The sequence below is a fragment of the Gigantopelta aegis genome, chromosome 8, assembly GCF_016097555.1.
Source record: "Gigantopelta aegis isolate Gae_Host chromosome 8, Gae_host_genome, whole genome shotgun sequence".
Lineage (NCBI taxonomy): Eukaryota > Metazoa > Mollusca > Gastropoda > Neomphalida > Peltospiridae > Gigantopelta > Gigantopelta aegis.
Genome location: NC_054706.1, coordinates 81,106,594 through 81,122,512, shown reverse-complemented (window position 1 = coordinate 81,122,512; position 15,919 = coordinate 81,106,594). Strand labels below are relative to the sequence as shown.

General features: G+C 33.9%; 1 protein-coding gene across 6 annotated transcripts in view; it reads left to right on the top strand.

The window, feature by feature from the left end:
* Positions 1-15,919, top strand: part of LOC121378737 (trinucleotide repeat-containing gene 6C protein-like) — a 57,823-nt gene that overhangs the window by 21,601 nt on the left and 20,303 nt on the right. For 4 of the 6 annotated variants that reach the window (XM_041507025.1, XM_041507027.1, XM_041507026.1 and 1 more), the window contains 5 exons: positions 3,725-3,778; positions 4,083-4,149; positions 6,089-6,148; positions 6,602-6,719; positions 11,591-11,719. In XM_041507025.1, the coding sequence (XP_041362959.1) occupies positions 6,710-6,719; positions 11,591-11,719 (139 nt within the window). In that variant the 5' untranslated portion in view covers positions 3,725-3,778; positions 4,083-4,149; positions 6,089-6,148; positions 6,602-6,709. The remainder of the gene's footprint in view (positions 1-3,724; positions 3,779-4,082; positions 4,150-6,088; positions 6,149-6,601; positions 6,720-11,590; positions 11,720-15,919) is intronic. The other 2 variants (XM_041507028.1, XM_041507024.1) reach the window with 2 other exon arrangements.

Sequence of the window (15,919 nt, the reverse complement as noted above, 5' to 3'; positions counted from 1 at the left end):
GAAAACAAACAAAAAGTTAGATTGTATTATTCATTTATATGTAATCAAGGAATCAACTCATATTCTCTGAGTATATGTTAATGAACATAATCAGACACATTTACTTTCAAATTCATACATTATTAGTAAAATTATATAGCTGTAAACTTGTGTAATTCCGTTACCATAGGTTTGTAATTCCGTTACCGTCTTTGGTATATATTGTTAAGAAACACTTAATATAAACCTACACAGTACTAAAATGCTACACTCTTATCCATATACACCAGTACATCAAGTGATGTAACAATAGGAAGATGTACAAAATCTTTTTTAAAAATCCATATGGTAATAGTACTAGTAGTGGCTCCAAATGCATTTGCGGAACACCCATAGCAAATATAAATGTCATCCCTTAACAATATAGAAATTAAGGAAATCTGATACACTTTAACTAAACAGTACTACTTAAAAGCTTCATTATGATGACTAAACATTATGACAAATCCATGACAAAATTCAAGTTATAATCAAAACCTACTAGAATTATATCGGGGCTCGAAATGTGAAGTAAAATAAAAGTAAAGTTTGTTTTATTTAACGACGCCGCTAGAGCACATTGATTTTTTATCTTATCATCGGCTATTGGATGTCAAACATATGGTCATTCACGACAGGCAGCAAGGGATCTTTTATTTGCGCTTCCCACAGGCAGGATAGCACAAACCATGGCCTTTGTTGAACCAGTTATGGATCACTGGTCGGTGCAAGTGGTTTACACCTACCCATTGAGCCTTGCGGAGCACTCACTCAGGGTTGGGAGTCGGTATCTCGATTAAAAATCCCATTCCTCGACTGGGATCCGAACCCAGTACTGTAGACCGATGGCCTGCCACGACGCCACCGAGGCCGGTCGAAGTAAAATATGGCCTGCCATTATTATTTTTTAAAATAGCAGGCTAAAAGAAATATGGCCTGCTGTGAAACAAAAATGGTCTGCTGGAAACATGAATGTAGGGTTTGGGACAATGTGTGGAAAATTAAGACCTCTGATATGTAGTTTAGAGCATTATAAAATTAAAATGTAACAGAATTATGAGCTCGACCTCAGCTAAATAGAAGATGAGATGATCGTAAGTACGTACATCTTTTTTTTGAAAAATGGTGCAATTTTTAGTTAATTTTAGCAGGTGAATGTTTATTTCACTTGCAAGATTTAAAAATAGACTTCTTTTCACTTTTTACAGACCACTATTTCAAGCTCTGTACATGTCTTTAAACATATATAGTGCCCAGAAAGTGGAAATGTAACATATTTACCAAAGGCATTTATTGACTGTATTTAATAATTTATATTTAAATGACAGGATATCCAGAAAATGGAAAGTATCATTCTAATTACCAACATTATGCTTTTAAATGTATATAATGGACAAAAAGAAAGCAACCGTTTTATAGTATTAATGCTGTTTTACAAGGAAATCTAATCTGATTAAAATTCTTAAAATGGAAAGATGGCATGTTTGGTTGGCCAAAAAAAATAAATACTGGTGTTTTGAATGTTGTCATGTATGTTACCATAACCTCAGATAGATGAGGAATTTTTTTATTAGGCATATCTTTCACTTACTGTAATACAATCTAGATGTTTGATGGTCAGTCTATATAATTTTAATTGGCCTGTGTTCCTCTGACCTGGTGTCATTCTCTTTGTTATTAACAATGTCACTGTTCAAGAATTTTTTTCAATTTTGGCAAACATTTTAAACATTTACTATGTAATATGTACATAGTTTAAATCTCCACTCATATACATGTACGTGTACACGCTACTGGTATTGAAACTAGTTATCATTTAAAATATTAATATGAATGCTTAAAACAAGTATACTGAATTATTATTTAACTCATAAAATTATGCAACATATTTGCAAATCAAATTTTAAAGTAAATAAATATTGTTTTTCAAAAGTAAATTCAGAGCGGTAATTCCGTTACCGAACTGTGTAATTCTGTTACCGGCATTCAGTGTTGTACAACAAAATTATGAAAAGATAATTTGTAATATAATTTCTATTTTGTTAATCACAAGTCATTAGGTCATCATTCCATCATGAAAATAAATAATTATTTCATCATAATTCAGAGTTTGTTGATTGTTTTTGCGGTGCCCGTAAAAATGGTGTCCGTTTTTACGTAATTCCAAACTAATTTAAGTACTCATGCACTACACCTTGCAGTAGAGAGTCTCACTTCTGTCCATAACAAGCACTAATGCAGTACTAGTGTATTACATAGTTACATCATTATGATAATTTTTCTTTGTGGACTAGCTGAGTTTAATGCCGGAAATATCTCTCCAACTCGTAATTCCATTACCATGGAATTGCCCGGAAGTTTCTTATTTTGTTCAGTATATATACCATATTTTCCGGCCTATTACAAGTACTAGTGTATAAACTGCACCCCTTGTTTTAAAACCAAGTTCCGACCTTTGTCGGACATTGTTTTATAACTTTTAAACAACTGCCTTTTAAAATAAAATATTATATTAATTATATATTTATAATATATATAATTACATGTAATATAATGAAATACAACAAAGCAAGATAGGCACAAAACATTAATGCGGTGTAAAGTTATCAGCTGAACACAGGTCACCTGTCAGGTGTATACCGTAGATCAGTCGTTCAGTATATTACTTTCCCAATCTAAATTGGCGATACACCTAGACTACCAAAAAAAAAGAAGAGTATTCACATGGGGACCTCCCATAACTGTTGAAACAATAAAATAACACAAATCTGTATGCACAATGTTATACTCTATATAAATTAGCAGACTAATTAGATTGGGAATGTCGACTTGTAACAAAAACATTACAGGTACTCCGATTATGTGATTTTAATTTGCAAGTTTCGTACTGAACTTAAATTCTGATATATTAATTAAAAACGTTACAAACCGGAAACAGAGGCACAGTGGTTACCGTAAAATTCATAAATAAAGCGCACCGTTTTAGAAACCGCACCTTGCAATTCACAGTAAAAAAAGTTGCGGCATGTAGGCCGAAAAATATGGTGTGTACATACAGACAATATATTATAAGATAATAAACAATCCTATTTTTTTTATGGATTTCTTTTACAAGTGGTAACAATGAAAGCAAACACATGTTTAAAAACGGAAGTAATCATTACAGTATGTTAAAATGTGGAAGTGAAAAAACCTGGGTGGCCGTGTACAGTGATGCTGTCTATACTCGTAGTACATATTGGGTCTTCACACTAAATGTTTTAGCTGTTGGTCAATCACAAACCATACTGAATGAGTGTTTTGACAGTGATAAATATTGTTTAAATCAAACTTAAGTAAGCACTGTGCATCACGTTTTTCTAATTATAATATGATTCATATCCCAATATTTGTGATATTTTGTTGGTGAAATAATTGGATTTATTAAAAATTGAGTATTAATTGTCAAGCATAAATACTTGTTGAAAACCACTTTTCAAGTTAGTTGAATTTAATGATGTGTTCATATGAAATAGATTTACTTACTAGAGAATGAGCTAAAAAGTATACATAAGATGCAAACATTGTATTACATTATATTTGATTTATTTAGTATGTCGTATGTATGAAGGTGGTGTGATTTAGCATCACTTCATTATCTCCAACTTCAGTGAAACAACTTGAGTGAGACAACACTGCTATTCAGTTTGGTGTGATTCTTTTGCAGATTTGTTTCTAGTGACAATGCAAATTAACCTTTGCTTGAAGGTTGTGTTTTAAGGTACGTGGGTTTTTTGTTTTTTTTGAGAAACTATTTAACCAAGTTCTAAAAGCATCTTTGTTGCTTTAAAGTTTGTTAAAATATTTGCTGGATTTAGTAAGAAATTACAATGTTTTTCTTGAGGCTATTATGATGCATTTTTGTCAAATAATGGACTTGATTCCTTAACTTGTGTGTAACTTGGTATTCAGGGTGTAAAATATGTAGATGTGTACAGATATGTTGTAATATTATTTCTGTGTGTAGCAATTAATCAGGTTTATAGAAAAGTACAAATGTTTGATAATGGTCTTTTTCTTCCTAGATTGCATTCCAAGTAAGGGCAAGCATAGTTAAGCATTCTGATACTAAGTCAAGTGCCTCTCTCTCAGGTAAAAAAAATCCTTTACATTTTTAACATTTTAATAAATTCTCATCTCCATACTGCAGATTTAAACTGTAAATTCGGTTTTGGACATTAATGCTCTTTTTATACTGCAGAAATAAAATGTAAAATTAATTCTCAACATTAGACTAAATTCTTCCATACAAAACTGAATATTTAAAATGTAAATTTGGTTCTTAACATTACAATAAAAGTTATCTATTCATGCTATATATTTAAAAGGTGCATATAATTGATATTTTAAAATTATTATTCAAGTTAATACAGCACAGGTACAAGGTGTTTGAAATTGTCCATCAAGTGACAGCTAGACTGTATGTTGCTATAATGCTCTACATCAAGTGACTGCTAGCCATTATGTTTGTATACCTGTCATTAATACTATATACACCAAGTGACAGCTAGCCATTATGTTTGTATACTGCTCATTAATACTATATACACCAAGTGACAGCTAGCCATTATGTTTGTATACCTGTCATTAATACTATATACACCAAGTGACAGCTAGCCATTATGTTTGTATACCTGTCATTAATACTATATACATCAAGTGACAGCTAGCCATTATGTTTGTATACCTGTCATTAATACTATATACACCAAGTGACAGCTAGCCATTATGTTTGTATACCTGTCATTAATACTATATACATCAAGTGACAGCTAGCCATTATGTTTGTATACTGCTCATTAATACTATATACATCAAGTGACAGCTAGCCATTATGTTTGTATACCTGTCATTAATACTATATACATCAAGTGACAGCTAGCCATTATGTTTGTATACCTGTCATTAATACTATATACACCAAGTGACAGCTAGCCATTATGTTTGTATACTGCTCATTAATACTATATACACCAAGTGACAGCTAGCCATTATGTTTGTATACCTGTCATTAATACTATATACATCAAGTGACAACTAGCCATTATGTTTGTATACCTGTCATTAATACTATATACACCAAGTGACAGCTAGCCATTGTTTGTATACTGCTCATTAATACTATATACATCAAGTGACAGCTAGCCATTATGTTTGTATACCTGTCATTAATACTATATACATCAAGTGACAGCTAGCCATTATGTTTGTATACCTGTCATTAATACTATATACATCAAGTGACAGCTAGCCATTATGTTTGTATACCTGTCATTAATACTATATACACCAAGTGACAGCTAGCCATTATGTTTGTATACCTGTCATTAATACTATATACATCAAGTGACAGCTAGCCATTATGTTTGTATACTGCTCATTAATACTATATACATCAAGTGACAGCTAGCCATTATGTTTGTATACCTGTCATTAATACTATATACATCAAGTGACAGCTAGCCATTATGTTTGTATACTGCTCATTAATACTATATACATCAAGTGACAGCTAGCCATTATGTTTGTATACTGCTCATTAATACTATATACATCAAGTGACAGCTAGCCATTATGTTTGTATACTGCTCATTAATACTATATACATCAAGTGACAGCTAGCCATTATGTTTGTATACCTGTCATTAATACTATATACATCAAGTGACAGCTAGCCATTATGTTTGTATACTGCTCATTAATACTATATACATCAAGTGACAGCTAGCCATTATGTTTGTATACCTGTCATTAATACTATATACATCAAGTGACAACTAGCCATTATGTTTGTATACTGCTCATTAATACTATATACACCAAGTGACAGCTAGCCATTATGTTTGTATACCTGTCATTAATACTATATACACCAAGTGACAGCTAGCCATTATGTTTGTATACCTGTCATTAATACTATATACATCAAGTGACAACTAGCCATTATGTTTGTATACTGCTCATTTATACTTCTTTTTAATGTGTATCTCGGATCGGACACTTATGTTTACTGTTTTTGTTGGTTTTTCAGGATATGAGAAAATTATTCCTTCCAAATTCAAGGAAGTACAATAAATATTCACAAACACTTGTAAGTATAATAATGGTTTTACTTGGGTTTTTAGGGATGGAATCTACTGAAAACTAAACTGGTGTAGTGAGTTAATAAAAAACATACGAAGCACACATGTATTTTGTGGGTCTGAAGATGGGGGCTCCTTCCCGAAATAAGGTGGCACTTAAAATTCATAATTTGTATACTAAACATTCCCACTATATATATTTATTATGTTTGTTGTAATAAATCAATTGGAGGGCTAAACATTTCACTTAATATTAATAATCTTTATTGCATGGCAATAATTTGAATAAATAAACAATATTTAGTAGACATTGAAGATCTTGAATTGTACTATCAATTAGTTTCTTTTTTAGTACAAATTAAAATATGAATATGCTTTATATATTTGTCTGTACATGCACACATTTTTAGAATTTAATGAGCATCACAAGAAATTATATATATATTATTTTTGTTTTTCAGTGTGAGCAAGTTTTTCTACTCTCCAATCATTTGTAATTTAACAGTGATCTTCATTCTTAGGCAACGAATTACTCATCATTTTAAGAACCAAAAGGTTCGTGGCAAGAAATGCACCAAAGTAAGTAATTGATGGTATTGTAAAAAATCATGTGTTGGTTTTACAGTGTTCGTAAGTTAGATGTGTCATCCTGTGAAATAGATGTTTTGAACATGTTGCATTTAAAGGCATATTAACTCACATTTTACCTATTTAAAGGCATATTAACTCAAATTTTAGCTATTTAATGGCCCAACAGTAATGTTGGGAATCGGTTGCAATTTCATCATCGATCATCGGTTGTAATTGGTTAGCACCAATCGATTGACAATTGGTTAGAATGTATAGGAACTTGGAGAGGATTGGACAAATTCGGAACTATGCACCTATTTAAAAAATATATCATGATCATCTAAAATGTCTCAAGTAGTAATTTTTACTTCTAAATGTTGTTACATTTCCCAAACAGATATCTTTTACATGAGATGTGAATTTTGTTGCAGGTTTGTAGAATATTTTGGGGAACAATATAGCAAAAACCTAAATGTAGAGTTGAAATAGCATAATGGATTCATTTCTTCAATATAGCTACATATCCATAAGCAACTGAAAAGCTACATTTAAGCATTCTACAGTGATACTTTGTTTAAGTAGTTTGTTATAAAGAGAATAATACATTAGTGGCCGTTAGATACCATCTATCTCATAATGAGTTGTTTTAAAATGCATCTTAACGAGCGAAAGCCAGTTTGATACATTTTTAAACAACGAGTTGTGAGATAAATAGTATCTAATGGACACGAAATATAGTTATTTTTACTTTAGACATAAAATATGCTGGGATTTGGGTTTGTAGGTGACAATAATCATCATGATACTTTTATTTTACTTCGTGTTAATGACTGCTTGAACCTTTAAAAATGTAATACGAAAGACCAGTTTTCCCTGGTACAGCAGAACACCACTACCCAACAGTATTAGCTAAAAATACATTTGAATTGTCCCTTAAAATATTTTGTTCAGTCGTCTACATAACTACCATAACAAATTTATTATCAACATTTTATAAAAATATTTGAAGTATAGTGCAGTCCCATAAATCAGGGAAAAAATAATGGCCGTTTGAAGCAGAGTGTACTCGATAATAAACGTTAACATTAATTTATTTTAATAATACAAACATTTTAAACAGTGATGATCCCTACTTACTGGTAGACAACTCGCACAAATATTGTTACTTAAACAACGCTTGTCTTTAGATTACCACATGCATTTTCAACCCTATCAAACTCATTATTATACCAAATAGTCGTATTGTCCCATGGGTAATTACACATTAGTATTCACTATGGCGTAGGCAGTTTTACGTTTTTAAAGTGTATCTAAACATTCTCTAGTCGGTTGTTTAGGTAGTTTCCACTCATCTCTGGTGGAATTGTCTATCAGCATCATTAGCTGCTAGGGGTGGGACGTAGCCCAGTGGTAAAGCGCTCGCTTGATGTTCAGTCGGTCTTGGATCGATCCCTATTAGTGGGCCCATTGGGCTATTTCTCGCTCCAGCCAGTGCACCACGATTGGTATATTAAAGGCTGTGGTATGTGCTATCCTGTCTGGGATGGTGCATATAAAAGATCCCTTGCTGTTAATCCAGGGCTGCATACTTGTGTGGATTGGCCATATTTTGTACGGTTAAAGGTATTTGACGTCAAACATAGGATTGTTGTGGTATTATAGCGGAAATCTTTGCCAACTTTTTGGTTGTCGGGAATTGCCAAAAAAATACATAGCTTGGTCTCTGACTGTAATGAGAGCGTATTTATGTCCATATGTCCGTCTAGCTCTATTACAGTCAGATTACTCGGGCTACGTTTTAGCCTGATCCCGAAAGATTAACTCAGGCTATCTGTGCTTGCGCTTGCGCAGATCATTACGTGTTTGCCGCGAGTTTGATGTATCTATGATTTAAATTACTATTGCACCTATTGACTCCATTTAAAATGCCCGGAAAGTGTCATGTCCACTCCAAGAATAAAACTGCATTTTAAAATGCCAAAATAAATTACATTAATTTTTTTATTACTGGTAATCCTACATGTATACCACGCAGCTTAGTCAAGGAAAAAGTTTTAACTCTGACAAACATGTCTAAAAACTGCAAAAAACACTTTGTTGTGATTGAGTTTGCTTGGAAATGGTTTTGGAAATTTGGATTTGTGGGCTATGGAAAGTTTTGGAAAAGTTGTGGAAATTTTAACAGCCCAATGAAAATTGCAGAAGAAGCCGACATGGATTTCCGTCCATTGTGGTTCAGTTAAAATACTTTGGATGATACAATAGTGAGGTTTGGTATTCCATTTAGAATGTAATTTTAATATGTATAATTGATATATGGAGAAATAAAGGTTTGGTATTCCATTTAGAATGTAATTTTAATATGTATAATTGATATATGGAGAAATAAAGTCCTGTAAATGTGTTATAATATGCCTTTAAACCTTGTTTGTCTCTATTCTGCTTTAAATATATGCAGTCAACAGGGGACAAGATACCCATGTAGCCACACGAGTTGTGCTAAGTAAATTTGTGTTGCTGGTGAACCACGCAATCCCAATGCATTTATACTGCACGTGGTCCTATACTATATTGACATTATAAGGGAATTTGAAACACGCCCATTCTGCAATGACATTGTATTTGACATTTTTGGAATACACTTAAAAGTTCTGTTCATCCTAAATTATGATCTTAGAACCTGAATCTACGAGATATATTGATTACTATGCATGGCATTTGTGCACACACACTTTTAGAGACTGGTGGTAACTATATGGGTAGGTGATATGATCCTTATCCCCTTATACAAGGTCACGATAACTAGATGTGATATTTAATGGCACTAATTCTAGTTATTAGGAAGTGTATAAAATATTTTCAGCGATTACAACTTATATATTTTACTTAGAACTTGCTGAGAGATCTGTTTCAGCTAAAACCAGTGAACCTCTGGTCATCCAGGCCCTGTGATTATAAACCTGAAAGTCTACACTTTAATAAAGTCCAGACTTTAACGTCATGGCACCGCCATTGAAATAGCATTATTAAGTTTTATAAGCACGGGCCCTAATTGTTGTAGTGGTCTTTTGGGGTGTTGTATTGGTCCTTAGGGGTGTTTGTAGTGGTCCTTAGGGGTGTTTGTAGTGGTCATTAGGGGTGTTTGTAGTGGTCCTTAGGGGTGTTTGTAGTGGTCCTTAGGGGTGTTTGTAGTGGTCCTTCAGATGTTTGTAGTGGTCCTTCGGGGTGTTTGTAGTGGTCCTTCAGATGTTTGTAGTGGTCATTCAGATGTTTGTAGTGGTCATTAGGAGTGTTTGTAGTGGTCATTTAGATGTTTGTAGTGGTCATCCAGATGTTTGTAGTGGTCCTTCAGATGTTTGTAGTGGTCCTTCAGATGTTTGTAGTGGTCATTAGGAGTGTTTGTAGTGATCATTCAGGTGTTTGTAGTGGTCCTTCAGATGTTTGTAGTGGTCATTCGGATGTTTGTAGTGATCATTCAGGTGTTTGTAGTGGTCCTTCAGATGTTTGGAGTGGTCATTAGGAGTGTTTGTAGTGATCATTCAGGTGTTTGTAGTGGTCCTTCAGATGTTTGTAGTGGTCATTTGGATGTTTGTAGTGATCATTCAGGTGTTTGTAGTGGTCCTTCAGATGTTTGTAGTGGTCATTCGGATGTTTTGTAGCTCAAAATGTGTATGTATCATGGTAGGTGCCTGCCCATGGACTCTATATTGTTATATGGCATTGCATCACCGTATCATGACACGTCTTGTGGAAACATGCAAGTATGCACACACAAAACCAGGGTTCATGTTGCACAAATGTGGAAGATAATATCTTGTTGACAAACAGTAATAATTATTACCTACTGGCTAATTAAAGATGAGAAGTTTGCATATATATATTTTTGTTATTTGTATTTGACAAACATCAGTCTTCGTCAGCCAAGGCGAGCGGTCACTTTGTATTTGCCAAACATCAGTCTTCGTCGGCCAAGGCAAGCGGTCACTCCCGCCAATCCACACTTGCCTGCAATGTGTTAGGAGAGCTGTAAATTGTTTGCCTTTCAATAAAATATTTAATATATTTTTTATTGAAACTCCATGTGATTGCTTGCCTAGCTCCATTTCAGGAGAGTAATCTTCAGCTCGCCTTGATTTCACTCATGGCGAAGACTGCATGCTATATTATGTTTTATAATGCTTTTCATCATGTGATTGCAACATTAATTTCTTAAAGCAATAGTTCAATCTCTTTCTTTAATATGTTAGAGCATTGAAGTATTTATTAACTTATAACCCAGGGGTATAACAATCAGTAATATTTCTATTTGTGCAGGTGCAGTATCACTGTTAATTGCAAGGTAATTTTCTAATATGTGCAAATGCATCTGAACTATTTCTCTTTTAGTTATTCCGGTAGTAAATTTTCTTTTATTGTATATAAGTTTATGCAAATATTTTAAAGGTAACTATATACATGAAAAATAAACATTAATATTTAAATAGTATAATAATGTTTTCGACATGAAATTGTTGAGGATGATCAAACCATGTGTATTAAGTTCATGTGGCCCACCTCAAAGTTTGTCAGTTTTGCTTTGCAAAAATTACATCATATATTTTACATATTAGCAGTACTGAAAACCATTTGCCTGTGTTATAGTGATCTAAGCATAAAGTACAACTACATATTCTGACGGAGCAAACTTTCGTTAATGTCAACAACAGAATGTTTATTTAGATGATGTTAGATCAAAATATGGAATAAGTAATTTTTGAAGTCCAGAAAATGGTTAAAGAATCCTTTGTAGTTATTCTTGCAGGAAATTTAGGGTTTGGGTGTTACAGGTGAGTGGGCTGATGTCAGTATATAATTTTTAACGGGCTTTTGTCTTTTGGCAGTTGGAAGGAAAGGTGCTAATCAATGGCCTGCTAATTGTTCGTGGGGAGGTAACGACGACAGGGGAGGTAACGACGACGGGGGCTGGAGTCAGGGACCATCCGTTACGGGTAGTGGCTGGAACGAACCAGGTGAGAAGGGGGGGGGGGGGGAGAGATCCTGGTGGAGTACATCTCTTTAACATTAAAGGGACACACCCTAGTTGCGGCTATTTGTTAACCATTACAGCGTTGTTTTTCGCTATTAAACCCCATTTTTCACAAATAAAATTGCACTTTACTTACATTTTATTATTTAGAATACATATTTTGATTCACCTGAAGTGCTTTTTGGTAATCCTGATGTTTGTAAAACCACGAAATGCATTTTTTGCATTTTTTCACAAGACGTTCTGTCGAGAAAAAACCGTTAAGCAAGCGATGTCCAATCTATTTTTAATGTCACAGACGTTGGTATATCACGAGACCGTTATCATTTTGGTTCGGTTTGTTTTCTCGTGCACGGTTCGTGCAATCAACATCCGATTTGTTGTTGTTCATTTGTGAGATTTTTCGTCAGTTCGTGAACATTTTCAGTAACAATAAAGTTCAGACAAGTAAGTGTCTCAATACAAAACGTTACAAACCCTTAAAACCAATAATTTTGCTAAGTCTTACGATATCTGGAGAGGGGATACAACCAGGACAGAACAGTTGGAACATGTCCAGGAGAGGTGAAACGAATGCACCCCAAGTCTGTGAAATTTGTCGTGACGTAGGCATTGTTGTGCTTCGAGCGACATCTACCGGTGACATCAGAATACTAACTTTCAAAATTATTTCAAGCAATTGGGACATGGGGATTCCCATGGTATTTATCGATATAAAACCTGCTTTTTCACTCCATTTGATAAAAACGTGATCTAAGTGTGTTACAGGTTTGTAGATAACCAAATTATAATTTATTTTCGCTGGATGGAACTAGGGTGTGCGGCTTTAAGGTGAAATACGCTTGGTTTATAACTGATCACTTTAGACAGTTGATGCTTCACAGCACCATTTGTCATGTCGTTACTTGTAGCAGGGTAATATAGATAGATTGGTTTAGGAAAAAATCCTACAAAATTCTGATATGATTTTTAAAATCTATCTTTGATGATTACACATGGATTGACCTGTGTAGTATTTAAATAACCCATTGGTTTGAAGTTACTTGGTATATGTAGTACAAACTGATATCAGCTGTGCAAGTGGTATGAAGTTACTTGGTATATGTAGTACTAACTGATATCAGCTGTGCAAGTGGTATGAAGTTACTTGGTATATGTAGTACAAAATGATATCAGCTGTGCAAGTGGTATGAAGTTACTTGGTATATGTAGTACAAACTGATATCAGCTGTGCAAGTGGTATGAAGTTACTTGGTATATGTAGTACAAACTGATATCAGCTGTGCAAGTGGTATGAAGTTACTTGGTATATGTAGTACAAACTGATATCAGCTGTGCAAGTGGTTTGAAGTTACTTGGTATATGTAGTACTAACTGATATCAGCTGTGCAAGTGGTTTGAAGTTACTTGGTATATGTAGTACAAACTGATATCAGCTGTGCAAGTGGTATGAAGTTACTTGGTATATGTAGTAAAAACTGATATCAGCTGTGCAAGTGGTATGAAGTTACTTGGTATATGTAGTACAAACTGATATCAGCTGTGCAAGTGGTATGAAGTTACTTGGTATATGTAGTACAAACTGATATCAGCTGTGCAAGTGGTTTGAAGTTACTTGGTATATGTAGTACTAACTGATATCAGCTGTGCAAGTGGTATGGTGCCACTTGGTATATGTAGTACAAACTGATATCAGCTGTGCAAGTGGTATGAAGTTACTTGGTATATGTAGTACAAACTGATATCAGCTGTGCAAGTGGTTTGAAGTTACTTGGTATATGTAGTACTAACTGATATCAGCTGTGCAAGTGGTTTGAAGTTACTTGGTATATGTAGTACAAACTGATATCAGCTGTGCAAGTGGTATGAAGTTACTTGGTATATGTAGTAAAAACTGATATCAGCTGTGCAAGTGGTATGAAGTTACTTGGTATATGTAGTACAAACTGATATCAGCTGTGCAAGTGGTATGAAGTTACTTGGTATATGTAGTACAAACTGATATCAGCTGTGCAAGTGGTTTGAAGTTACTTGGTATATGTAGTACTAACTGATATCAGCTGTGCAAGTGGTATGGTGCCACTTGGTATATGTAGTACAAACTGATATCAGCTGTGCAAGTGGTATGAAGTTACTTGGTATATGTAGTACAAACTGATATCAGCTGTGCAAGTGGTATGAAGTTACTTGGTATATGTAGTACAAACTGATATCAGCTGTGCAAGTGGTTTGAAGTTACTTGGTATATGTAGTACAAACTGATATCAGCTGTGCAAGTGGTATGAAGTTACTTGGTATATGTAGTACAAACTGATATCAGCTGTGCAAGTGGTTTGAAGTTACTTGGTATATGTAGTACAAACTGATATCAGCTGTGCAAGTGGTTTGAAGTTACTTGGTATATGTAGTACTAACTGATATCAGCTGTGCAAGTGGTATGGTGCCACTTGGTATATGTAGTACAAACTGATATCAGCTGTGCAAGTGGTATGAAGTTACTTGGTATATGTAGTACAAACTGATATCAGCTGTGCAAGTGGTATGAAGTTACTTGGTATATGTAGTACAAACTGATATCAGCTGTGCAAGTGGTATGAAGTTACTTGGTATATGTAGTACTAACTGATATCAGCTGTGCAAGTGGTTTGAAGTTACTTGGTATATGTAGTACAAACTGATATCAGCTGTGCAAGTGGTTTGAAGTTACTTGGTATATGTAGTACAAACTGATATCAGCTGTGCAAGTGGTTTGAAGTTACTTGGTATATGTAGTACAAACGGATATCAGCTGTGCAAGTGGTTTGAAGTTACTTGGTATATGTAGTACAAACGGATATCGGCTGTGCAAGTGGTTTGAAGTTACTTGGTATATGTAGTACAAACGGATATCGGCTGTGCAAGTGGTTTGAAGTTACTTGGTATATGTAGTACAAACTGATATCAGCTGTGCAAGTGGTTTGAAGTTACTTGGTATATGTAGTACAAACTGATATCGGCTGTGCAAGTGGTTTGAAGTTACTTGGTATATGTAGTACAAACTGATATCAGCTGTGCAAGTGGTATGAAGTTACTTGGTATATATAGTACTAACTGATATCAGCTGTGCAAGTGGTTTGAAGTTACTTGGTATATGTAGTACAAACTGATATCAGCTGTGCAAGTGGTATGAAGTTACTTGGTATATGTAGTACAAACTGATATCGGCTGTGCAAGTGGTTTGAAGTTACTTGGTATATGTAGTACAAACTGATATCAGCTGTGCAAGTGGTTTGAAGTTACTTGGTATATGTAGTACAAACTGATATCAGCTGTGCAAGTGGTATGGTGCCACTTGTGTAACAGCAACACGAGACTGTTCTCTGGTCTGGGAGCTCTTAGCTGATCAATTTTGTGGTCAACTTACATTGATTTTTTACATGGTACTTGTCACTTAAAAACTGCCTAAAATTAAAATCTTGACAGTGTTGTATTTTTCATAGAGTATATTCTGACATAGAAAATGCATTGAATTGCATGGAGTAATTAATGGTGGTGTGTAACCATAAGCATGGTTATTGAAGTGTATTACATTTAACAAAATGTAATATTTGAAGTGGTGTCAATTTTCCAGTTGTACTGAGTGATTGTTTTCACTGCATATGTACTTGGTTTGCTGATGGTCCCAAATGCATAAAAAACCCATACAAATATGCTAATTTCATATTAAATTTTAACATTTGACTAAAATAAATTGAATATTTTCACAAAGGGTGTATTTATTTATATAAAGCTACTTATTTAAACTTTATTAAGATATAAATTACCTTGCAATGAAAGCAGTGATACTAATTGTTACCATATTTAACTGAACCCTGTGTTCCAGAATGCACATCTAGACCAAATGGAATAGGTTCACAAACACACCACAGTGAAATTCACAATTATTTGATATACATTATTTGCACATTTATTTTTGTATTATCGATATAAGTACTGTAAACTATTAAAAACATGGTGTTTTACTAAATGACCGTGAACTTTGTTTCTTTCTCACTCTTTAAAAATCACAATGTCTTCTGTTAAAATATGGTGTCCATTCTTTATGCAGATTCCATAGCTTGTAAAGTTACAATAACTAGTGAATTCTTCTTATAAGAGATGAGCTGATAGGCAAATGTGAATATCAGATATTCCTCTCTTTAAC